Source organism: Amblyomma americanum, chromosome 1, assembly GCF_052857255.1.
Source record: "Amblyomma americanum isolate KBUSLIRL-KWMA chromosome 1, ASM5285725v1, whole genome shotgun sequence".
NCBI classification, from domain to species: domain Eukaryota; kingdom Metazoa; phylum Arthropoda; class Arachnida; order Ixodida; family Ixodidae; genus Amblyomma; species Amblyomma americanum.
This window is the reverse complement of record NC_135497.1, coordinates 113,044,886-113,071,287: the sequence shown is the minus strand read 5'-3', so window position 1 is coordinate 113,071,287 and position 26,402 is coordinate 113,044,886. Positions and strand designations below refer to the sequence as shown.

General features: G+C 47.9%; 2 protein-coding genes across 2 annotated transcripts; both read right to left on the bottom strand.

Moving 5' to 3' along the window:
• Nucleotides 1–2,138: 2,138 nt before the first annotated feature.
• On the bottom strand, nt 2,139–3,067 carry LOC144113187 (MIF4G domain-containing protein-like). The gene has a single exon (XM_077646140.1). The coding sequence runs from the start codon at nt 3,065–3,067 to the stop codon at nt 2,771–2,773; it is 297 nt and encodes a 98-aa protein (XP_077502266.1). The 3' UTR covers nt 2,139–2,770.
• Nucleotides 3,068–3,702: 635 nt separating this feature from the next.
• LOC144113184 (uncharacterized) lies at nt 3,703–19,174 on the bottom strand. The gene is made up of 6 exons (XM_077646126.1): nt 18,929–19,174; nt 15,018–15,122; nt 7,977–8,122; nt 5,680–5,857; nt 5,066–5,184; nt 3,703–4,095 (listed from the first exon to the last, which is right to left on the bottom strand). The coding sequence occupies exons 2-6, from the start codon at nt 15,106–15,108 to the stop codon at nt 3,703–3,705; spliced, it is 927 nt and encodes a 308-aa protein (XP_077502252.1). The 5' UTR covers nt 15,109–15,122; nt 18,929–19,174.
• Between the last annotated feature and the right edge of the window lie 7,228 nt (nt 19,175–26,402).

Sequence of the window (26,402 nt, the reverse complement as noted above, 5' to 3'; positions counted from 1 at the left end):
TTCCTGAAGTGTATGAAACACACTTCAAATAAATACTTTTCAAACTTTTCAAACACTGTAGCCAGTGCAAAGGCTGCACCCCTGCCCTTGAAAGCACAGTTATTCTTCGTAAGTGTCGGGACACCACCACGAGGTTGATAGCAGAAGCTCTGGCGATATCAAAATGCGCAGATAAGTGTCAGCAACCCCTCTGTGTGCCTTAGTGAAAAAGAAATGTCATTTCTGAACGCCAATGATAGGACGAAAGATTGGAGGAACGGGAGACAATTCCGATAATCGTGCCACGAATGCGTGAGGTGATGTGTTGGTTTCTGTTTTGTTGTTTTGTACCTAGTTCTTATATAGGCTGGCTCAGAGCAATAAAACACAGTTGTTAGTCAGCGCTTGTGTTTGCGTCCTTCTCGTCTCGTATTTGTTACTGCTGCGCTGCAATTTTTCCAGTATGCAGAACCAACTAGCCAGTCACTATGTTTTAAGCAAACGTAATCTACAATGTACGCTTACAGAAAACCATGTGACTGTAACGCTCAACCATTTAGGTTTGCTGTCCAGCACATCGAGTTAGAAAGAGGCGCCAGAAACTATTTGAAATATGTTGAAGACATTGGACAGTGCGCTTGTTGTGTATTGCCGTTGTCTAATCTGTTGTTCCCCTAGCGATTGGTGATAGTTCAACACTCGAAAGCATTTTCTTTTTGCATCCATTTACTACTAAATACTCCACGCTGGCGCGGCGGCTCTCCAGTTAAGCGAACGGCTGCTGCGAACTAGATCATGGCTGGATCTAATCTGGGAGGCAGCGGTTGCATTTCATTGGAGGTGAGATGTAGATGGCGCACGTGCTGCACTACCTCAGTGTACGTTACAGAGACCCACGTTGTCTAGATAATTCCATATACTCGATTGTAACGCGAGGGCTTACGCCACAGGCATGAAACACTGAACGAAAACCTACGAATGTAACGCAATGGTGGACGCGAAACAGGAGAAAAAAATACTGGAATTCCATATGTGAAACAAGGTCGCGTTGAATTTTTGAACGAAAGTACTCAAAAATATTGCTTTCTTATCTTCGTTTTGAAAGGAAGAAACTTAACAAAGTACAGTAGTTTACCGCATGTTTCACGCACCCTTCAAGAGAACCGTGCAGAAGATTCACTCGACGATGGAGTCAGCGAAAAAATCCGGTTCCGTGAAATAGGCTTGACTTGTGGAGGTTTAACTTCCCAAAGCGAATCAGGCGAGAAGGTCGGCATTTGCTATAGCCTTTTAAGTTCATATCTTTCTCCAATGGCATTTGTCAATGTCCTGGTAACAATGAATGTAGATGCGAGTCGAGCACTCAGTCATCTTCGCTGTGTACGTAGAAACGTGGTTGCATTTTTTTGTGAAGAATTTCGATGTCTCGGTGCGCCGTGTTTTGCTAGGGAGATCAGTGTGAAAAAAATGAGGAGCCATAAAATGAATTTGATGTTCGGCACCGGTGCCAGCCGCCCACCACAGAGCCCAACATGGGGACGACAGGAACTTTAAAAAAATCTTACCCATGCCAGCTGTACACAACTACTATAACCAAATATGGCGAGAGACAGGTTTGTCAGCCACACAAGGTTAACCGTAGCAGCCAGAAAAACGAAAAAAAATAAGAGAGGGGGAGACAGGAAAGTTGAGGAAAATGGGAAAGTGATAGATGGAGCGGAGGACAGGAAAAGGAGACTGCCGATTTCCCCATGTAGGGTAAGGCCGGAGGTGCCGTCTACGGGAAGCAGGGGCCAAAGTGGTGTGTTGCCTCCGCCGAGAGGCCATGCAGGTCCAAACACTCACCAACGGCCCAACCACCGGGGTCCCCTTTTCCCCGTACACGGCGCTGCCACGCACGGCTAGGTGCGGGTGCTTGGTTCCATGGTGACGCACTTCCCATCATCCCCGTGCGGGATATCACTGCGGATGCTCAGGAGCCCGTGGTATCGTCACTCACCAACGTCTGTATGTTGCAGACGCCCCTGCGGGCGCATCGAATGTAATGAACACAGCGCTGAAAGCTAGCGATATATAACATTCTTTTATTTACAACAAAAACGAAGGCTGCAAACACTGCTAAGCACGCACAAAAAAGCATTGGCAGTGCTTTCCTCTGCTCTTTCAATCTAAAAAAAATGCTCGAAGCAACGCCGCTTGCTGGGTGTTTGGCAGAACGACAATATTTACACACTAGAAACTCAGGGAAAATACTTTCTCCTAATACTGAAGAATTACACCAGCAGGAAAAAAGACAGTACACCATGATGAAAGGGTGCCAAAGACTCCTCAATGTCTTGCCGCACACCACCTAAGGGCTTCTTAATTGTTTTTCTGTCAGACAGGTACAAGACATGCACCGGGATAGACACTAAAGAGGGCTTCAGAAGTACTGCAGCTTGTTACCGAACTTTTAAGACTATACTTGGATGAAGCAGAAATGACAAATTCTGTTGGCCCGGTGGTCAAGAAATATTGGCTTTGCGGTTACAAGCGGTCAACATGCTGCTAATTCAACGCGTGACTGACAGATGCTCATCCACACTGGAAGGCATATGCGGATAAAGTGATGGCTTTCGGCCATGAAAGCAACAATTAATCATTGTGAGTTAGAGCATCATTGTGTGTGCTTTAAATCATTCAGCTTTGACTTGCTATGAAGTGTCGCGCCAACGTTCCAGAGCGCCACAAACAAGCTACGGTGCAGCGAGATATATTTTCGAATACAGAAACAGGCGGCTAGTCGTCGTCATCATGGTCGACACTTTGGCGGCGTCGGCGACTCGCATGCGGTGCTTGAGGCTTGCGTATAAGGGAAGTGGTACAACTCTTGAGCGAGGTTGAACTGCCATCCGGAGGCGCGCAGCTCAATCACTTCCAGCAGCGTCTTGCGCGCCTGCGCCGAAAGGTCGGGCAGGAGGAAAGCCTCCCGCAGCCGCTGAACCAGGGTCTCCATGCGCTGGGGGGCGCAACGCTCGATGCCCTCGCCGGCGATGGTGAGCACCGACCGCAGGCACTCCATCTGGGAGGCGCCGCGTGCAGTAGTCATCACGCGTGATGTCTAATGCGCTCACTGCGAAGAGCAGCTTAATTCGAGAAAAATCGCCGACAGTTATCGTTACCGTCGCCAGTATCTTTACATATCGCTCCCCCCCCCCCCCTTTAACCCCTTTCTGAATATCTTCAATCACTGCGGAGTTAACCCACTGTAAGACAGCTGACGTGCCTTCCCTTCAAGTAACTACTTACAAAGCCAACGCAGAAGCGGGCACAACCTTATGGATGTCGCCGAGCGCGTGCTGTCTGTGTTCGGCTCGCTGTATATTTGCGGATTCTGGCGTCATGCCTATACGTGCAGCATCCGAGAGGCATTTTGAAGAGCGGTCGGTGGCCTCTTACGGCCGCGCGTCCCCAATGGCTATCGACGAAGGTTACACGAGGCACGAGGCATGGGCTACGGGCACGGTCTATCATAGTATAACCGCTTACCAACGCCACTGTGTTGGGGGGGGGGGGGGGGGACGTATGCCCGTAAAATCTGTTAACATGAGTCACTTATGAATGCAGCGCAGGACCAGTTACAAACTGGTTGCTTTTTATGGACGCTGTTTAGAAATAACGTAGTCAGTAACAGCTCCAAGAAGCCATACAAGCATACATTCATGCATTGTATACTGCTCGGACTTAATGACTTGGTACGTTGAAACTGTCCCAGGACACAACGTGTGCACGAATGCACTGGCGGGACCAAAAAAAGAGGAGGGGGGAACTTGCCTCGGCTGCGTTTCCCAACGACGGAGGCCGCAGAATGATGTGGCAGCAGTCGTACAGCAGCGTTACCAGACACAGCGTACGATTCGCCGTGAGCGTCGTGGCAGCCCCGTGGTCATCCGAGCCTGCTGCTCCGCTAAGGCCCTGCAGCCCCACCAGCAGCTGGGCCAGGAAACACACGTAGGCCGTCCAGCGGCACGGCACCGCAGTGGACGCGTCGAGCTGCCGCAGCAGCTGGTCTCGCTCGCTGAACCACTCGCGGCAGGCGCACATAAGGCTCTCCAGAAATGTCTCGCCCCTCTCCTTCTGCAAGGATGCACGAGGAGACGTCATCGGCGTTCTTGCACTCTAAACAAGAATACGCCTATGTGAGGGTAAAAAGGGGAGTAAGCGGTCCTCCAGTGCACACCCTTTAATAAAAGGATGTACGCTAGAGGACAGCTTACTCCCTGTTTACACCTTTCTGTTCAGAGTATACGCATCGCGCGACGCGAAAACCCACCGAGACAGTGCTACAGCTTGTTGTTTCCTTCGATGCATTCAGCCCTGTGTGGTCTTGCATTTAAGCGACACGTGAGCAACGAGGGACGCCACATTGGATGGCTTCAGTTTGTTTTGGGGCTTCTGGTGTTGCTTCACGTGCGTCGACATCGCACAGAACACTGCCGATTTTTGTATTTCGCCTCCATTGAAATATTCCGCCGTGGCCGGGACAGAACACGCGACCTTCGAAGCATCAGCTGAATGGCAAAACCACTTAACTACTAAGCTGGTTCATCCAGCACTGTGTCACTCTAGTCGTTCGAGGTATAAGCTGTGTGTACTGACGAGGCTGATCTGGCAGTGACCTATGCTCATTTGCAAATTACAAGAAGTTTGCGCTTCGCTATTTATCAAATGATGTTTATGATTTCACATTTTCTTGCTGCAGTTGCTCCCAGAATAAACCAATTTCAAAGTATGCTACCTGAGACAATTGGCGAGTGCTGAGTAGTAGGGAAACCACGCATTCTATAAGATAAACTCACTATGTAACTTTTGTTTCATGGGGCACATACATGTAGAAACGGAAAGCATGGACAGTGCAAAAGCCACCAGCTGAGGGAACGACTGGACACCACGGTTTAGAAACATACGGCCGGGTGCAGCCCTAAATCACTGCACCTTGTAATATGCTGCTATAATTAAACACAGCGAGGAAATGTCCACCAGAATGAGACCTGAACCCTCAACCCCGTCATAGGCACAAGAGAACAGGAGAGAAGTGTGAAGTTACAGCGATGAAGAAGAGGCAGAGCTGGGCAGCTGGCTCGGCATTCTGGACGTCCTCGATGGCCGTGTGGCAGACAACGCTCACCAGTTCCATCAGCTGGTGGGTGCTCAGGGCGCTTGGATCTGCGGAGAAAAGAAGCTGATAAGGAATCAGCAACAGCAAAAGCTACAACCCTTTATCATGCGATTTCATGCCGTGCGGCGGTTGAAGTGAGGACGTTAAATCACAAGAGTCACGGCGCACCTGGTAGCACCTCTTAGACATGCTCGCTAAAACATGAAGGCCTCCAGCATCACCAACAGTTGATTTGAGCCCATAGCACAGCAAAGGAAACTCTGGTTGCTTTCCTCCTACGCCAACAGCTGCTGTGCGATGCAAGCGAATTGCTTGATCAATCGCACCACCTGACTGCCACCCCTGCCAGTGCTCTCCTTTTAGTGGAATCCGGCCCGCGACTCCTAACTATCAACAATCATTTGTTCATTTCTCTTGATTTCAGTGACGTTGCCATTCGCTTCACTCTCCGAAGCCCGACCTCTTAAGGTGACAGGACTAGGCTTAAAAACTAAACATAGCATAACTATGCGCTAATGGTGCTCGTTGGTACGCTTCCTCACCGTGCTGCGCCTTCTTGACAAGGCCCTGGTACTCGCCCAGGAAGGAGGCGTTGGTGGATGCCGGATCGTTGTGCGAGAAGCTCTTGGATCGCCGTATCAAGCTTTTGCCAACCACCGGAGGGTCATTCGTCGAAGACTTCGTCGAGGATAGCTTTGAGGTCAGCACCGCGGGCGGAGCCTGAGAGAAGTTGACGGAGCACGAGCATGAGAAATGACGCCTCTAAGACAGTCAAGGTGTGCCGGATTTTGAAGCGAAAAGCTTCACCGCGCTAGGTAAAGCAGTCTACGGGTAGGCAGTCTACGGGTAGGCAGTCTACGGGTAGGCAGCACAACGACCTTGAACGACCTTCAGCCCAACGAAGGATAGCCGTGTGTGACCATATGTGATTCAGTTATGGTGTCGAACCCTTAACACCTGACCTTGACCCATGACCTTTAGTTTCCTTTTACTTCTGACCTTTGACATTGGGTGACCTTTGGGTTGACCTTAACAACATCCGATGGGGTGATGCGAAGCTACGTGATGACATCCGATGGGGTGTCGTAAGACCATGTGATACCACGTCGTAGCTACGTGTTCGTGTGGGTGTATATAGAGCGGCTGTCGCAAGCGTGTAGAGGGGCGGCCATGGACGAGACTCAGACGCTTAGCAAGCGTGCTTGCTTTTCGCTGAATTCCAGGGTTGGCCAAGTTAAGCCACTGCCAGTTTAATTTCAATTGTATCCGCACTCGGACGTGATGGCCCCACGTAGCTGAAGTCTCACTTTGACGCAGGCACACGTCGCACCGGCAGATTTTGGGTACTGGACATCGTGTATTACTCTATATTGTTACAAGGTTGTCTCAGCTAGAGGAGTAATTACTGAGTGCGATGTTTAAAGTCTCAAAGCGACACATGGGCAGAGGGACGCCGTAGAGGAGGTCTCCGGGTTAATTCAGCCCAGGAGTGGTTACTAGCATTCGTGCTTAACGGACGCAAAAAAAATATGAAAACGGCAGACATGACCGACTAACCCAACTTCTCACATTAATTTAATTACTAGCAACTTGTGCATAGCCATATGGTTAAAGAGGAAAGCGGACGAACTTTGTTGGAAATTACCATAAAAACATTTGAGCTTGAGCAAGACAGCTCTCACTTTGAATTCATCTCATCGCCCTCACCTTGTACATTTACTGGCGGTAGTAGTTTGCTTAGTTGGTTTGCTAAATTGATCGTTAATGCTCTTTGCGAAGACAAGCCGGCGTAAATGACGGAATCGGGGCACGGTGTGCTGTCAAACGGCAACACCACATTACATTTCCTTCCATTTTTAAGCTGTAAACCATTTACCGCCATTAAGGGGCGCGTAAAGGGCATGTACTAGCTAGAAGGGACACATCGTCTACAGCTGACTTATGGTGAAAGAAACCATGACTTTTACACGAACGTTACAGCGTATTCCAGGTCAGCATTATGCGAGGGGTGGCTAGCCGCCTTTTTTTCTGTAGATTTATTTCTAGCAGTCTGAACTTCCGCGCAGTTTATCCACACATTTTATGCAGTCGTTGCTCTTCAGTTTTTTTTTTGTTCATAAATACAACTTAAGTTCTTGAGTAAAGTGAAGTAATTGTTTGCAATCACTGTCATGAGTGCGGGAGTCAACTGTTTCTGTGCCTACACAACACATCAAGGACACACTTAAAATCAGAAAGGACTGCCGCTTCGCTTCTACCCTCAACACCCCACCCCCTAGAAATTTAGATAATTTAAATTTAGGTTTAGGTGCAGTAACCACTGAGGTGCCGAGGTCCGTCTCGCCAAGTGGGTGCACCACTCTAAACAGAAAGGAGTAAAAAGAGGAGTAAGCTATCCTCCAGTGCACGCCCTCTTTTATAAACTTGAGAGTGCTAGAGGACAGCTTACTCTTTTAACTCCCATGAGAGGCGTATTTGTGATTAGAGTGGGCAGAAGTGCTAGGACAAGAAAAATAGCTGGCTGAGCCCTTATAAAAATGGTCTTTAAACAGTCTATAGACTTCATATCGACTATATTGCCCTCCTATAGATATTTATTTTTTGTCTATTCATATTCTATAGACTCGCTATAGACAAAATTGTTCTAAAAGTGTACGGCCATAAATCTATAGATTGTCTAAAGGATTTTATTCCCTATAGACTATTCTCCTGAATTTGTCTATTGACAGTCTATAGACCTTATAGACAAGTCTTTGGATAGTCTATAGAGTGTGTAAAAAAATTTTTGCAAGGGAGGAGCGCGGATCTTGGTGTTCGCAAGCGCGTCACCACCACTCACCTGGAAGTGAACAGCCTTGGGCGCGACGGACTGCCGGGACGCGGCCCCGACGCTGCTGGCGCGTTTCATGTGCGCCAACTGGTGGTGGTGGTGAGAGTTGGTCGAGGAAGGAGTTGCAGCCACGTCTTTGCTCGAATGAGGCGGGTCTGTGCGACGAGCAGACGGGCCCGCGTGGGGCGAACGCAGTTGAGGGGGAAGGGTTGTTCGGTAACGAGTTAACCAAAAACCCACTATCTATGGAATGCATTTTTCCGCTCGAAATACACAGGACAAAGAAAGGGGCGTTCGTTATCTGAAGACTAGAATGAAACGTGCGCCGAGGTAATATTGCTGGATTGTAAAACCGTGTTAAGACTGCAGCAGTGGCTCAGTGGTTATGGAGCTCGGCTGCTGGCCCGAAGGACGCGGGTTCGATCCCGGCCGTGGTGGTGGAATTTCGACGGAGGCGAAATTCTAGAGGCCCATGTGCTGTGCGATGTCAGCGTACGTTAAGGAACCCCAGGTGGTCGGAATTTCCGGAGCCCTTCACTACGGCGTCCCTCATAGCCTAAGTTGCTTTGGGACGTTAAACCCCGATAAACCAAACCAAGCTGTGTTAAAGAGGGTGAGAATGTGTGGGGCAAGCGCTTGTGAGCTGGGGATTGAAAAGTTTCTGTGCATTTATTTCTGTTCGTGCCAATAAACCATCAGTTGAAGTCAGCGTTCTTCCTGCGCGTATCTCCTTTCTTTGTCCTGTGTATTTCGCGCTGAAAAAAAATCCATTCTACGTACCAAGACCAACTAGCCCGTCTTTCCACTTTAACAAGCCGGTTACATGAGCTCGGGAAACAACTTTCATATGATAAAAGCCAACGAGAATTCCGGTTTACTCCTCTGCTCGCTTGCACGCAGACAACAAAAACAAGGAAAAATGCATATGGATACTTTGTGTGTTGTGTTTTATGGCACATAAGAAACTGAGGCCATCATGCGCCAAGAACAAGGTATAGGAAAAGTCTTTTGTTGAATATTATAGAAATGTTCGAATCCTCCCTGCTCTAGAGGCCCTCAAACTTTAATATTACCCAGTGAACACATACACAAATTTTAGAAATGGCTACAAGTAAAAGCTTTAAAGTGGGCCGGGTAACCTCAGTAGCCTTCCTTGGCTGCGGAAGGACATCGAGGCTCCCAACCAATTCAAAATAAAAGCCTCAGCTTTCTTCTCAGGCATGAGAAAGTGGCTGAGGTGTACTAAAATTCAAACAAACCAGTGGGAAAAAATTTAGAGTTTCTTGAGAAATCCCGTTTCGTTAAGAAAGCTAAAAACACATGATATATCAACAATTGCATCATCTCCTAAAAGCAGTGCGGGATGAAAAGGAATGCATTTATTATAAAATTCAGTAAAATACGTTTTACTTAGTCCTTCCAGTTCCACACAAGAGAATAAATTGTGGTTAACTGTGAGTTCATCTCCGCATTCTTGGCAAACAGGTTTGTCCTGTTTCGTTAGTAGGAAGTTGTGCGTAAGGTGCGTGTGGCCTATTCGCAGACGGCATACGATCACTTCCTTGAAACGTTCTTGGTGCACACACGACTTAAATTCACCTAAAACTGGTTTTACCAAGTGTAGTTTATTATTTACCTCATTGTTACAAGCCGACTGCCATTTTTTTCTTAGTTTCCTTGCTACTAATTTCATGCAATCATTAAATAGTATATTTACTTTCTTTATTTCCTTGCCACGAGCTTTAGCAGCACACACATCTGCTTCCTCATTGCCTTTTATTCCCACATGACTCGGGGCCCAGCACAGTTTTATATTTTGTCCTTGAGCTGTGGCAGTTACTGTGTTGTGTATGATGTAACCAAGCAGAGGGGAGCTTGCATTTTTTTAATGGAGAGCTGCAAGCACACTTAAGGAGTCTGTGTAAATAATCGCATTTTTGAGGTTCTCAGTATATTTTCTATGGCCCCACATACTGCGTAGCACTCCGCGGTGAAGATGGAGGAACACTGTGGTAGTCTTACTATTTCCTCCGAATTCCCTCGCACCACTGCGCTTCCTACGCAACTATCTGTTTTTGATCCATCAGTATAAAATTCTGTAAAACTACTGTATTTTTCTTTAAGCGCACGAAATTCTTGTATTATATGTTGCTGTGGAGTTAGTTTTTTAAGGAAATATGCAAGAGGGAGGTCACAGATTGCAGGAAACTTGAACCATGGAGGCAGTGGACCACGGTTTCGAGCAATGCCAGGTAATGCATCCATTACGCCGAGGTTTTTGCACGTATCTTCAAAACGCAGGAGAAGTGGCCTTATAGCTAATGGTCTGTTAAATAGTGTTCTAGATGGGCACTTTGTGACTATTTGGTGACAGATATGTTTAGGTAGGGAACGAATTTTTAAAACGTACGAGCATGTGAGCATGGTTCCTCTCTCTGTAAGTGATGGTTCGTTGGTTTCCACATAAAGACTTTATTGGTGACGTCCTGTATGCACCGGTGGAAAGACGCAAGCCTAAATTATGTACTGGATCTAGCCGTTTAAGGTATGATTGCCTCCCTGATCCATAAACTACGCATCCGTAATCAAAAGTAGAATGTACTACAGAGCGATGAATCTGTAAAAGACCAGTCCTATCGGAACCCCAGTGTTTTCGTGAAAGTACTTTTAGTATATACAGAGATTTAGAAGCTTTCTTTTTGAGTATGTTTATGTGTGGTAGGAATGTGAGCTGTTTGTCATAAGTTATTCCTAGAAATTTGTGCTCATCTTTAATTGGTAGTGGGACTTCATTTAAATGCAGGGAGGGATCAGTGTGCAGTTCTCTTCTAAGCGAGAAAAGAAAAGCTACTGACTTTTGCTTAGAAAACTTGAAACCATTTTTGTCTGCCCATGTTGTTAGTTTATTTACTGTCATCTGTATTTGCCTCTCGCACGATGTAACGCTAGAGGATGTGCAAGCAATCTGGAGATCGTCGACGTAGACTGAACACATGATAGACTTTGAAATTATTTTTGCTAGGGAATTCATTTTTACTATAAAAAGCGTGGTGCTTAAATGCACCCCTGAGGCACGCCGTTCTCTTGAATGAAATTCTTAGAAAGAGTGGCACCCAGGCGTACTTGAAATGAACGGTTGGTCAAAAAGTCACTCAAGCATTTCAGCATTCTACCAAGGATTCCGAGGTCTCCAAGGTCCCGCAGTATGCCAAACCTCCATGTGGTGTCATAGGCTTTCACTAAATCGAAAAAGACCGCAAGGAAGTGTTGCTTATGTATAAATGCTTCTCGGACTGTGTTCTCTAGGCGGGCTTGGTTGTCGGTTGTAGGGCACGCCTTTTTAAACCCACACTGATGGATGTCAAGAAGATCACGGGATTGTAATATAAACATTAATCTAATGTTAAGGACGCTTTCGAAGGATTTGGCAAGTACGCTTGTTAGGGCTATAGGCCTGTAATTGCCAGGGCAGGTAGGTGCTTTTCCCGGCTTCAATAACGGCACAATAATGGCTTTTTTTCAAGCCTCTGGAATCTCTCCTGATAACCATATTTTGTTAAAAAATTTCAGAAGCGAGTCTACAGCGTGTTCGGACAGGTGGACAAGCATTTCGTAATGGACTTCATCTGGTCCTGGTGCAGTTTGCTTACCGGAGGAAAGTACGCTGTTAATTTCTTGTAGAGTAAATGGGCGATTATATGCTTCGTATGCACTGCCCTTTATCGGGAGCCTTTCTTTTTCGGCTGTGTTTTTATATTTTAAAAATGATTCTGTATAGTTAGAGGAACTAGATACAGTGGAAAAATGTTCACCTAATATGTCTCCTTGTTCTTTTATATTTGTCTGTACACCAGGGGCTGTCAGAAGAGGAACTATAAATGGAGAGTAGCGACCATCCATTTTGTGTACTGCCTCCCACATTTTTTTCGAAGAGACTTGGCTGTTTATCAAGGAAATGAAACGCTGCCATGATGATTTTTCGGCATTTCGACGTATGTACCTGGCTTTTGCTCTTGCTTTAAATTTTAAAGTTTATAAGGTTCTCCTGTGTGGGGTATCGGCGAAATATACCCCAAGCTTTATTTTGTTGTTTTTTTGCTTCTTTGCAATCTCGTGTCCACCACACTTTATCCTTGCGTTGTACTATTTCTGAAGATTGGGGGATTGCCAATTGTGCGGCAGCAAGAATAAAATTTGTTAACTTTTCATTTATTTCATTTACATTAAGATTTTCTAACGTAATATTTTCTAACGTGGCTGCTGTTCTAAAAAGCTGCCAGTCCGCTAAATTGAGCTTCCAACACCGTGGTTATGTCTGGGTGACTGATGGTGGGGATGGCAGGCAGATTTCAACAGGGAGATGATCGGTTCCATATGGGTTGCCTAAAACATCCCATTTAAAACCGCTAAAAACTGATGGACAGCTAAAAGACAAATCTAAAACACTCATTTTTCCTGAACTAGGGGAGCAATAAGTAGGTTTACCGGTGTTAAATAAACAAATATTGTTCGATAGTATAAAATCCTCAATAACCTGACCTCTGCTATCGGTTTTCTCACTGCCACACAAATAAGAGTGTGCATTAAAATCGCCAACTATCAAGTATGGCTCCGGTAACGGTTCTAAAAGGTTCTCTAATTCATGCTGTCTTACTTCGAGATGTGGTTGAACATATACGCAACAAAGTGTTATGGTTTTGTAACCAACCGCGGTGGCTGCTACGGCTTCGAACATAGTTTTGAGTTTCATCTCGCTAGCTGCTACGCCAGGTTGCACAATGATTCCTACGCCTCCCGAGTGTCTGCTCGCCCCCTCTCGGTCACGGCTGAAGACAGTATACTTCTTTAGCAGCTTTGTGTGCTGAGGGCCTAGATTGGTTTCCTGCACACATAAATAGGGGAAATTGTGTTTAAAATGTCTTTTATGTCGTTATAGTTATTTACGAGACCTCTGCAGCTCCAGTGTATTATGAAAGCCATCTTGATGTTGAGTGCGTGTGTGCAGATAAAATTAGATTAACTATGATTTGGCCCCGTAACATGTACACCTCAACTATAACCAAATATGACGAAACCCAGGGTAATTCGCCACACAAGGTTAACCCTAGCCGCCCATGAAGAAAGGAAAAAAACCGGGACACGAGGCGGAGACAGGACAGTAGTCAGAAAGAAGATAGGAAAGTAAAAGATGCAGAGGAGGACAGGAAAAGGCGACTGCCGATTTCCCCCGGTCGGGCCAGGCCGGAGGTGCCGTCTACAGGAAGCTGGGGCCAAAGTGGTGTGCTGCCTCCACCGAGGGGCCTTTAAGGTCCAAACGCTCGGCATCGGCTCGACCACCAGGATCCCCTTTTCCCTGGACACGGCGATGCCACGCACGGCTAGACGCCCGTGGTGATGCACTGTTCACCATCATCCCCTTGCGGGGATTTCCCTGCGGATGCTCGGGAACCCGTGGTGTCGCCACTCACCAACGCCTGCAAGCTGCAGACGCCCCCCTGCGGGAAATCTGGATACTTTAGTCTGCTTATCATCCCCTTTGATGGATAGTAGACCTGGGCTTTTACACACAATACGGACTAACAAAAACTGCACGCGAAAAAGCGGTACCACAACTTGCAGCGAGCAGTGCTGCTGCAGCAGCTTTTAGTTACATGTTAGGAGGCAGGAGCTGCAGCCCATGTCATATAATCGCAATCGCAGCTGGCAATGAGCAACTTCTCTTAGTCACTGAAGCTTACTTCTGCGTTTAAGAGTAATCCTGTTAAAACTCTCAGTCTAAAAATACAGTTATTGGCTTTTCCCGTGGAGAAAACTAATTGCTACGAAAATTATGATGATGACCTTAAATTTTTATTGCGCAAGGGAACCTGCGGCCAAAGAGCGCCATGGCGCAAAGTATTTTCCTTTACTCAAGGTGGGGTCAAAGACCCATTTCCTAAACAATTCACCCTGAATAAGCCGATCGCACCGGGCCAGGGAAAGCTTCTACCCATTGCTTGTACCATCTCTCTTGTACCCATTGCATCACCGATGGGTATTCGGCGTGACACTGGGGATCGAACCCCGCAGCTCCCGCATGCGAGAATTGCTGCGGAAATGATGTCGGCACCAAATCCTGATGTCCTAAAACTAAGGGATGGACAGTTGGTTAAGTGGAGATCCTCCAGTCTCGCACTGCACTCTGGGTCAGCTCTTTTTAGTCTGCGCGCAAGGAAATGAATAACAAAATCCCGCTAAGGCAGCTCTTGCAGGACGAACACGCAGAATAACAAAATGCTGGGCGCATTTTGACTGACCTATCTTACTCTTCATGGCCAGTCCTGGAAAAAAAATGCTACTCACTCGTGGTCAACATTTTTTCTCTGAAAAGCTCAGCTCCAAATTTCACTACAATCCGAGTTCTATACTGCCTAGCTTTCCTTTATAAAGTCATGCGGCTGAGCGCACATTTCCTGCATTCACTCCGTCGTCACTGAGCATATATAACCGCCACCAACTGCAGCGACAGGTTCAAGTTTTCGCATGCAGCAAGCTGGCGGGCTCTCATTGTCCTAACCAACCCCCGCTACCCTAGCGGATAAATGCCACTCTTCTAAAGTTATCTCCATTTCAGGTTGTCATCAAAACCTGAAGTACACAAGAGCAGCGCCAGGGTCATGTTGGCGGGCCCCAGGAGAAAGGCACCGCCCAGCTTGGTCCGTAGCATGGACACTGATAAATGCGGGTAATTTACCTTTGAGCAGGCCTCCTCCCTCTACCAGATAACACTGACTTTTCTTCGATAAACATGTACCGAAAGACCTCTATAATTATGCCCGCAATTCATGTAGTCCTACGAGCCGAAATGAAATTTTTTCCCCATTTCTGCACTCTGTATAAAAGGTGCTACGCCGGGTACTACAAGGTTAGCAGAAGCAGCTCACGTCGGCGAAATGGACAACTGTGCCGCTTTTCAAACCTAGTCCTATGCTTGACTTAATAACTAAGTTCTTTCTGATCTGGCAAGGCGAGAGACTGAACAGCTGCGCAATGCTGGGCAGCCACGCTTACCGCGGGGCCGGCGAATCTCGGTGGTCGGCTTGGTCGATTCGCTGGACAGGCCGACTCGGCGTGCCAGTTTGGGAGTCTCAGTTGGCTTCATCGCCTCCTTGTAAACTGCGCACAGAAAAGCCGAGAAACAGGAACGCTTATACGAGAGACAACAGACAAAATCCCTTTCCGAGTTAAGAAAGAGAGCGCGGGGGGTCCGAAAAACTCAGAAAGGGCTTTTCAGCTTTTTCTGAGCTTGAAGGAGGGGGGTGGGGGGAGAGCATTCCCAAGCTGAGAAGGAAGTTTTGTTATACAAGACAAGCCAGTCCACTTCAAGACAGTCAAACGGTCCATAGCCAGATCAGGATTAGAATCTAATTCAGAAGTTATGTAAGCATCGCATGCCAAGCAGCTTTCAATTCCAGATTGCACGGCTACAAAACGCAGGCTTCCCACGAACTCTTCAACCGATTCGTTGATCTAAAAAATAGAAGGTAAAAACAGGAATGTCCCTGAGAAGGGTAAAACCTGTAGTTGCCCCTTACTCACTGCGAGTAGCACACACTTTGAAGAAGTTCGCAAATAAGTTCAATGTTCCTCTAGTTTTTCCGCCCATTTCATGCTGACTGCTTTGTGCCTCCGGATTAACAACGAAAAAAAAAACCGGCACAACTAAGCATGCCCAAATATTTTTCGGTTGCAAGGAACGGGTGCATGGAAGGGGTGCTTAATTATATTTTGTTCACATGCAGCAGACAGGGAAGAGTTTCAAGGAGCATCTGAAGGAACATGACAGATCACTATAGAGAAGGGTGCCGGATCTAATATCCCCCTCCGTTGCAAATAGTGTAAGTGCATTGGCTTAGATGAAACTTGTTCTGGACAGAAGTCGAGACAGTCTAGCCCGCGATTGTAAGAAGCCTCTATCAAAAGAAACGGCTTAGTTTGCGTTAGTGAACCATCAAAGTTGCTGCACGAGAGTGAACTAGCCTTTTTAGAATGCCGCTGTTCAATTTGGAGCATAAGTATAGAGCCGTGAACTGCGCATGCCTGATTAACTGAAAGTTACTCTTTTGGCGGAGGCTGTGTTGTCGCTGTATTTCACAGGCACCTATCGGTTTTAGATAGTTCTTTTCATTTGATTTGGCCCTGTAGCCCACATGCCACAGCTCACATTTCACATTTTTACCAAGTTTTCGATTTTAGTTTATTCATCTTATCCTGCACGTCTGTTATCACTTTTTATGGCGCTCTACATCATGTGAAGTTTACTGCCACTGATTAGCGCCGCCACTGTGCGCCTATAGATTTTGCGTTTCCTTGAATAAAAGCTCTTGTCCCTGTCACTCTTGCGTTCCTTCGTGTTCGAGCTTTTTATAGTCACATTCCTTAGCTAGATTCGCTATCACGCCTGTTTTGAGGTTCAAATTGATTTGTGGAAAGATTTTACACCCCTAAGCCACACTCTGGCCTTAAGCACGTTCTTAGTATACAGCGACTTTACCAGAACCTGTAAGTGAAGCATAAAGGCAGACAAAAGAGCTACAACTGGGGCTAGTTGGAAATGCATCCTTGAAGGTATTGGTGAGCGCTACCAAAATACGGAAAGGGACGAACACACAAGACAAGCGCTTGTCTTGTGTGTTCGTCCCTTTCCGTATTTTGGTAGCGCTCACCAATACCTTCAAGGATAAAGGAAGATTAGATAGACCTATTATTCGTGCTCCCATGCGGCTCGAATTTTCTTCCAGCAGATGTATTTTTTTTAGATTCCGTTTCGTTTACCCTTCTTCTAGGCATTGTTACGAACGGAAAACGCCAACATGCCAAGAATGTCCAAGCGACTGGGAGTCATCAATCGACAAACGCTTCAAGGAAGCGCCGGCGTGGCTGCGGTGCCACGAATCTAGATGGCGGCGTCCACTAGGGATCCCCCCTGTTGTCTACGGGGGTGAAATGGTCATCCGCTGCCTGGGAACATTTCTCGGGACCGTGGTTCACATTAGTTCACGGCGCCGGACCCACCCGGGACGCAACTACATGGTGTCGGCGGAGGCGGCGGGCAGCGCGGTGCTGCAAGCGAGTCACGGCAGACACGGCTGTGTTTCATTGAGGCGAGCAACGACACCGGAATGCTCGTGCTTCGGAAAGGGCCTCGTCTTCCCCTAAGTGTCTTGCCCTAAGTGGAACCATCTGCGCAAGTGCGGCGGCGGCCTTTCGTTCCCACGGAGCGCTGTGCAGTGCAAGTGTCTGACCTTCGACGCCGATTGGGCCTCCATTCAGGCTTTTCATCACTGCTGCAGGGACAGCACGGACCATAACTTTCCATAAGTGGCGAGAATGCGTTGTTGGGGGCGTCCTGGTAGGCGGATCCTAAAGGCTGGACACATGGTCGACATCACAGTGATTGGACGCATTTTAAATGAACTAAATTCCCCAACAAGGGACCTGGGGACAGGGGACCCTATTTAAGGAGCAGTTCGGCATGTGATCGACCAGCTCCCGATTCACTATTTTGAACTCTGCTAAAATGTAAATAAACCGCTCCACATCGAAGCCCATCTCGTCTCTTCGTCACCCCGTAGCAGCAGACTCCCGATCCGGAACCCGTGGACCTCGGTCTGGCGAGAGACGGCCCAGGCGAACCTGGGGCCCACATCTTACAGCCTCCATAACCGGCGTTGCCCGCCACTGCCTACGTCACCGGGAAGCCACGATGAATTACGCGGAACCAAAGGAAGAAACCGAAATGCTACTCAGAAGTATAGGACCCAAGGACAGAACAAGAACAGCCGCCGCGGTAGCTGAGTGGTTAGGGCGGTCGGCTACTGAGCCATAATACCCGGCTTCGAACCCGACCACGGCGGCCGCGTTTCGATGGAGGCGAAACGCACAAGGCGCCCGTGTGCTGTGCGATATCGGTGCACGTTAAAGATCCCCAGGTGGTCCAAATTATTCCGGAGCCCTCCAATACGGCACATCTTTCTTCCTTTCTTCTCTCAGTCCATATCCTTTAACTCTTCCCTTACGGCTCGGTTCAGGTGTCCGCCGAGATATGGGAGACAGATACTGCGCCATTTCCTTTCTCCAACAACCAAGTGACGCCGCGATCACTTTCAACAAATAGCTGCAATGCCGAACGCGTCCAAACGGCCACAGTGCAGGTCTTTAACTTCGGGCTATAGTCATCCCAACAAACACGTTCCAAAGCCAGGCGCACAAAGGCTTAGTGTTGCGTTCTAATTTCTGCTCTAATTTCATCTTTAGCAAATACCACAAATTGCAAAGTTGTCCAAGAGGGGAACCAGCCGGGCCAGTTGGTGCATGACAAGGATTCAAAGCGCTACGGACAGGACAAGTGAAGGAGACACACACACCAGCGCTACTAACAACTGAAAGAATTTTATTGCGCCAAGACCTGAGCATGCGCAGAACCTTGCTACTGTTTCTATCTTTTTATGTTTCTATGCAGTGGGCGTTGTCCATTGGTATACATTGCTCCTGGCGCAATAAAATTCTTTCAGTTGTTAGTAGCGCTGGTGTGTGTGTCTCCTTCACTTCTCCTGTCCGTAGTGCTTTGAATCCTTGCAAAGTTGTGCTCCGGCGCTTGGTGTTACGGCGTGTTAGCTACCTCGGCTATAGTGGATCGAACACCGAATTAGAAATATGTGACTGTTTTCCGATAAACTACTATTTTTAAAAACAAATGCTACTTCGCAACACGACAACGTTCAACAAGCATTTAGAATGCCAGCGTGGCACCGTAGTTCAACCCTCCCATAAAAGCAGTACACGCTTGAGCTATCGCTTAACAGCCATGCCTTAATCTCCGGCAGACAGCGAACGGACTCCACAGCCGTCACTGCAGACAGCATGCTGAAAAGTCCGAAAGATCACTAGTCGGAGCCTGAGCGAGCCTCAAGAGAACGTACCTGGTGTAGTGCCTCTGGATCTGGTTGTCCTTGACCTTTCACAGAAAGCCGTGCTTCACGCTGAGTCCCGAGGAGGGTCCCCCTCTGCGGAGTCTTGCCGCTACTCTGTGCATAGCATGGCCTCGTTTCGTCCTCGATTTTTTTTTATCGCCCGTCGCGCACGAATCTGCGGCCAGGAGGAACACGATGAAGCTCCTTGATAGCACTGGCAATCGCGGGGAACACCGACGCACTTCCAGCACGAACACGCCATACAGAGACAACGAATCACCTCAAGAATCTGCACTGCCAGCCAGTGAACAAATATGGCTCAGAATTTACCTCAAGGCAGTCGAACTGTGCACGCGAGAAAGCTCGAGTGCACAAGCGGTATCACAGGAACGTTATCACACCAGCGATATCGGACACAAAAGAGCCAGCGGAGCCCTTTACCGGCACTGCGTTATGTGATTTGCCCTTCCCCGACGTGTCTCGACCTTCGTCGCTTAGCACTGCCAAGACACCAAGCGTCGCTAGCACATCGAACCGCAGAAGAACCGCGCTCGCGCTACTGCGCTACTGCAGCCAAGATTAGCAGGAAAGGGAAGGAGACAGGCCTTGCCCCCGTAACGTGTCACTGAGCTAAGCAGTCCGGCCACTGAACGAGGGTTCTAACTTCCGGGCGTGGTCGATCGGACTAGTTGGTGATTCATGGTAGCAAAAACAGAAAACGCCGCACATTTTAGACAGGGACAGATTAAAGATGAGAACCACCCCGCCGACTTCAGGATTCCGAATGGAGGCAACACGTAGAACGAGCAGGGAGGCACCTGAAAAATCGCCGGGTTCGAATGCACGTCACAGATCGAAGTACAAGCGCAACTTTAAAACTTATCATATAATAGCGTACGCGACAACGTCATACGAAGGAAATTAAAAAAATAACAGACATAACAGAGGCGTTTGCAGGTGTGAAAAGTATGGTACGAAATAAAAGACACAAAGAGTCAAAAGAGGCTGTTAGGAAAGCTGAAAAGGAGTGAAATTGAGAAAAAAAAATTAACGAAGCCAGTACGATAAAACAACTCAAATTACGTGGGATTAAGAAAATCTGTTTCAAGCTTTCTTAGAGCTACAGAGAAAGTAATGACAATCTTTCCCTAAGATACAGTACCTACGCATTGACATCCACCCAAGCGCTGCCATACGGCTACACAGGGAAGGTGCACAGTTTCCACAGAAACTTTGTAGTGTAAGTAATTTCGTCCTATTCCGGGGCTCGAACCCGGCACCAGGACGAATTTTTCTTTAAATACGAAGTTTGTGTGGAAACTGTATAACTTTTCTGTTGAGCCGCATGCATGCAATTGGGTGGATGCCAATGAGTAATTACTCCCTTATTACAAATCTACTCCACCTTGGGGGATTCCGCGAAAACATGGGACACTTTAAGCAACGAGCTCCATATTCCCCTTCAAAATTCTGTAATCACTGTTGAATTGATACTTGGGTCTTTCACTGAGACTCCGCCTGGTTTGTCCGACGTGCGCTTTGCAAGAGCTTAAAGAAATTTTGTACACAACCCGAACTTTGCAAATCCAATATGGTGGTGCTTGTTTGTGTGAACTGGCTTTCGCGCTGCAGCATCGTTAACCCTCAGCCCAGACAAGTGCCCGAGCTGCCAACGATCCGACCTACACTCCGGCATTCCGTTTAGGCATTCACCACACCAACCGGTGGCGTCCCACCCATACCCCCCCCCCCCTCCTCCTCTTGGGATCATGGGGTAGCCAAAGGGGCCATGGACTGAGCGCCTTTCTTCCCGAGACCTCTATGACCAGCACAAACCGCAATACCAGCGACAGCTGCTCTGGCGGGCCGGCAGGATCGCGGCCGCTCATCATCATCATCATCACCATCATCATCATCATCAGCCTGACTACACCCACTGCAGGGCAAAGGCCTCTCCCATGTCTCTCCAGTTAACCCTGTCCTTTGCCAGCTGCGCCCACCCTATGCCTGCAAACTTCCTAATCTCATCCTCCCACCTAACCTTCTGCCGCCCCTGCTACGCTTGACTTCTCTCGGAATCCACTCCGTTACCCTTAAGGATCGGTTGTTATCTTACTTTTGCATTACATTCCCTGCCCAAGGCCATTTTTTCCTCTTGATTTCGACTAGGATGGAGCCTTGCATTGAGAGCTCCACTCAGGAAGACTAACTGCACTCAATAAACTAAAGTCACAAAATAAGCTCTGGCGCTGCTAATGTTGCCAGCAATGGCTTTGTTCAGGGGCAGAAAAATCAAATGTGAGGAGGTTTTAAAAAAGGCTTTTTTAAGTAAGATTTACTTCTTTTAACAACATCTCTATTCTTTTGGCACTTTGTTATCGCAGTCCTGCATATATTGGTGCGCATTTGCATGTGAACCATTTTCTGGTGCATATTGTAGCCATTATAACCATACTTGGTACTACATATTACCCGCATTTGAAAGTAGCTGGCTTTGCTTGCCAATGTTTTGAAGTTCTGTTCATTGTACCTTTTGACTAGACTAACTAGGTAGAGCTTTCCAGTTGTTTATTATTTGTTGGATAATGCTGTTAACTGCAACTTCCTTTCTGCTTGCTGGTAATGAATTCTCGAGCCAGTTACAGCCTCTGTGTAAGTCTGTGCTGTTATCTGCTTAATGAATGAGTTGCTTAGAATTTGCTGCAGAGCACTGCTAAAGCACGAGCAAGCAAATTATGTCTTAAAAGGTTAATTTCCTGTGCTTCAAAAGGCATACACACTATGCGAGAGTCTGGGAACGGTATAAATATTTTGTTTTTGCGGTGCGCTGGTACAGCGCATAAGCAGCAATATACTCGCACTGTCTTGCTGATGTAATGTGAAGCTTTTGGTGCCACTCAAATGATTATGGTGATGCATTAATTCTGTGCTCTCAGCATTGAAGCAAAAGCATGTTGCAGACGAGGAGTCCAATGTTTTAGCCCTCCTTGTTTTATGGCTGTTGTGCACGTACACCTTCCTGAGTGATGGAGTGATGCTGCTCTAAGAAAAGTGGGTCCACCTAACTCGTGAAGCTTGCTTCCTTACAATGCGTGGCGTACTCGTGGGTGTGCTACGAGATATTCTTTCAACGTTTTCCGTGATTGGTACGCGTTAACTGATACGTTCACGATAAGCCGCTACGCCGTAAGCGGGCATCAAGATATGAGGCTGAATGAAAGCGGAGGCGGAGGATATCGTGCTGCAACTTCCTAAGCACAAGTATTGCTCATGCGAGTACACCCTGAACTGGCTTGACAAGGTTTTACTGCGTTACGAAACTGGTACTGCAAAATGCTTAGGACTTAGTATGCACTAAAAACCTGAATTTATTATTGAAAGGTTGGAAAGCAGAATGGGTGGTTTGTGCATCTTCTTCATAAGGTTTTTGTTCCAATTGATTTGAAGGCGCTACAAACGTTTTTAAAGCAATGGGCTTGGGGACGGGAAGACGTCAGCATCTTTTACGTTCCTTGTAGAACCATAAAGTGCGCCCAGTTTAAGCCATGCCCACATGGTTGTATGCACTTGGTGGGAACTTGCAGAATGCTGACCCCGCGCTGTGTCGTGGTCGCTAAGAGCACATGTGCTCCTACAAAGTCTAGTTTGCATTATTTTTAAAACTAGTTTAGCATATAATGGGTATACGGGCCTTCTGGGACACGACCGAAAATCTTTAGCGAACTCTGAACTATTGGAGCTACCCAGATAAGTGCCGCTGTCCGCAAGCCGCGGTGGCTGAGTGGTTATGGTGCTCGCCTGCTGACCTGAAAGACACGAGCTCTATCCCTGCCGCAGCTGTCGCATTTCGATGGAGGCGAATTTGTGGAGGCTCGCGTACCGCGCATTGTCAGCGCACGTTAACGAACTCCAGGTGGTTGAAATTATCCGATGACCCTCCACTACGGCGTCCCTCATAGACCGAGTTAATTGCTTTGGGGCGGCCATAGACCGCAAGCCGCAGTTGCTGTCTAAAGGGCCCATAATTCCCTCACAGATGCGGGCCAACCTGACCGTGATGCGGGACCTGGCTCAGCACACACGCGTGTAGCCTTCCAAACGGGTGCGGAACCTGCTCGAGTTCATGGAGCGCATCAACAACAACGAGGCTATCCGCAACGATATGGACAGCTGGGGTCTCCGGTTCGACGACTCAGTCGTCAGAATCGACGCCCGCGTGCTGCCACCCGAGAAGGTGATGCAGGGCAGCAACACGTACCGCTACAGCGCGGCCACGGCCGACTTCTCGCGCGAGACGCGCGACCGGCCGCTGCACGTGGCCGTCGCCGTCGAGTCGTGGATCGTCCTCTGCCACCGGCGCGAGGAGGCCAATGTGACGGAGTTCGTGCGCACCCTAATGTTCGTGTGCCCGCCCATGGGCGTCAAGATCAGGCAACCGCGCCTGGTGCTGCTGGACGACGACCGACCCTCAGGCTCCGTGTATGCCCTGCGCCAGCTTGCCAGAGGGAGCAATATTGAGCTGGCTTTGATCGTGCTTCCCAACAACCGCAAGCACCGCTACGACCTCATCAAGAAGGAGGCCTGCGTCGACCTCGGCCTCCACACGCAGGTCGGCCGAGGCTATTGTTCTTTGTCGCCCGAAGTGGGTAGCGAGATCCAGTAAAAACTCTGGATTCACTTTCAAGACTTACCACGAGTCTGTTTTTGTATACTGTAAGATGACCATTGTAGAGGAAGCCTGTGGCTTCGTCAAGTGGTCTTCATGACAGCTTTTTCTGCAGACCTCTGGCATCCTGTATATTTTATTTGATGCCAACAAGAGTTATTATTATCATTATTATAGAGCGCCGAGCCCAGCTTCCTTGAAACACAATTGGAATCAGTTGGAATGAGGTTCCCCTTGCCCTTTGTAAGCAAAATAGGAAAATGGTGTGGTGTGCTGTGATGTGGTGTGCTTTTTCAGGACTCAAATAATTTAGAATTAGTTCATTTCAGTTGTTCTTCGGTTAGTTTCATTTGTATAAATGGAGGCTCCAATTGGTCATAACTGGCGAGAACGCTGTGCGCAAAGAGAATAATCACTTCGTTTCACGTGGTGAGCACCGAGCAATTCTCTGGCCAAGAGCATCACTGTCCAGTTGGTCGTGCTGTAATCTGTATTACTGTCAAGATTAGCTGTTGCCTCTTTTCCCTGCGCTGTAATCACTTACGCCAAGAACGATGCGAGGGCTGTCAAGGTGTGAAAGTTGGTCGACGTGTAAGTGTTGACGTAGCAAGGAGCTGTAGGGTCAGATGAGGCAAGTAGACTGAGGAAATATAGTCCAAGGTTCGACGGAACACCGTCTGGTCAGGGCGAAGCATGATTTATTCACAAATGAAAATTGGGTCACTGACCAAGTCGAAAGATGAAAAATGACGTTTCGGGTCCCATACGGGGCCCTTGTTCACAATGAGGCTGTCACAGAAGAAGGAATGGTTATATACGCTTCAGAATCTTCTGCAATCTTTTCACGTAGATAGGATGTAGCGTGCCCTGATTCTTGTTTAGCGTGTTGGCCGTTGTCTGGATGATTAGGGATTCTAGATGAAGTCTTGCAGATAGGTTTCTTTCCGTCGCCAAGATTTCCACCTCATCCCAGCCAATCTCGTGGCCAGTGGACAGCACGTGCTCTGCAACTGCATTTTTTGCTGCGCGCTTGTTTCTGACGTCGCCCTGGTGCACCTTCATGCGCCGCTGGAAGTTCCCGGTTTCCCCAATGTAGACGGAGGGGCAGTCGCTGCAAGGGATCCTATAAACAACGCCAGGGAACTTGGCACGTGGTAGCGGGTCCTTCACGTTGACCACATCGGCTCGCAGTTTGCTAGTTGGCACGTGTGCAATGTGCACTTCGTGTTTACGGAAAATCCTAGAAAGGGCCTCGCTGATCTGACGCACGTAGGGAATCGCAGCACGTTTTATCTTTTTTGTCAGCTGTTGTGCTCCTCGTGTGTAGGTGGCTTTCTTGGTGACTTTGCTGGTAAAATTTCTAGGGTAGCCGTTTCGCTCAAGATCGTGCTGTATAAGCTTCATCTCGTTGCCAAGGCTGACCGGGTCGGAACAGATGTTTTTAGCACGGTTGACAAGTGACGCAACCACTGAACGCTTGTGAGCCGTAGGATGAGCGGAATCAAAATCCAGGTATCTCCCCGTGTGCGTTGCTTTTCCGAAGACGCTGAAGGCTAACCGATGCGCATCACGTTTGACGAGCACATCCAAGAACGGGATCATGCCGTTCGCTTCCTCTTCCAAAGTGAAATTTATGGATGGCTCTACGGCATTCAGGTGTTCAAGGAAGCTGTGAATGTGCTGCTTGTTTAAAATGCAAAAGCAGTCATCAACATACCTCAGAAACACCTTTGGACGATGTGTGAACGAGTTCAGGGCTTTCTGTTCAATAGACTCCATTGTCAGGTTGGCAGCCGTGACTGAAATGGACGCTCCCATTGCGGTTCCGAAGATCTGCTTGTACACCGTGCCGTTGTAAGAAAAATACGTATTGGCTAAGCAGAAATGAAGCAATTCGCTGATCTCGCTGACGTTCAACGGCGTGCGATCGGGAAATGAGGGGTCGTTTTTTATGAGCTCCTTGCAGGTTTCCACAGCAAGATCGACCGGGACACTTGTGAACAGGAAACATACATCAAAGGACACGAGCACATCGCTTTCTTCGAGGACGACATCCTTGACTTTTTCAATAAAGTCTTGCGAATTCTTGATGTGCGTCGCTGTTTGTCCCACCAACGGAGCCAACACTTTGTGCAGATAACCGGATAGACGGAAAAGAGGCGACCTGGTGAAATCCACGATTGGCCTTAGCGGAGTACCACTTTTGTGAATTTTCGGCAAGCCATATATTGCCGGAGCGGATCCGTTAGTGCAAAGAAGCCTGTAGTACAGTTTTCTTTGAGAAGGCGGAAGACCACTGAATATGTCAGACAGGATCACTTGCAAGCGGGACTGTATTTTGGACGTAGGGTCCTTACTGAGCTTGCAGTAGGTTGTCGCGTCCTCGAGCATCTCTGACATTTTTGAGTGGTACGCAGACCGGTCAAGCACAACAGTCACATTTCCTTTGTCTGCGGGCAGAATTGCAATATCTTCCTTCTTTCTCAGCGACTCGAGGGCCTTCCGTTCACCTTCGGAAAGAATGTGCTCATGGTGCTGTTTCCGCATTCCTTTAAGAACACCGATCGCATTCATTCTGACATCTTCTTGTACGTCTTCATCAAGAAGACTAATGGCTCTTTCCACAGCGCAAATCATCTTCCGCGTATCCGGCGGCTTCCCCTGATTGAAATTCAAGCCTCGGCTTAGCACCATTTCTTCGGTGGCACTCATGGTGTACGACGACAAGTTTTTAACCTTGAAGACTGGTCCTCTAGACTCGTTCCTTTTTTCCCCCAGCAAAGTGCATAGTTTGCTTCTTTGCGAAACTTCGTGCGT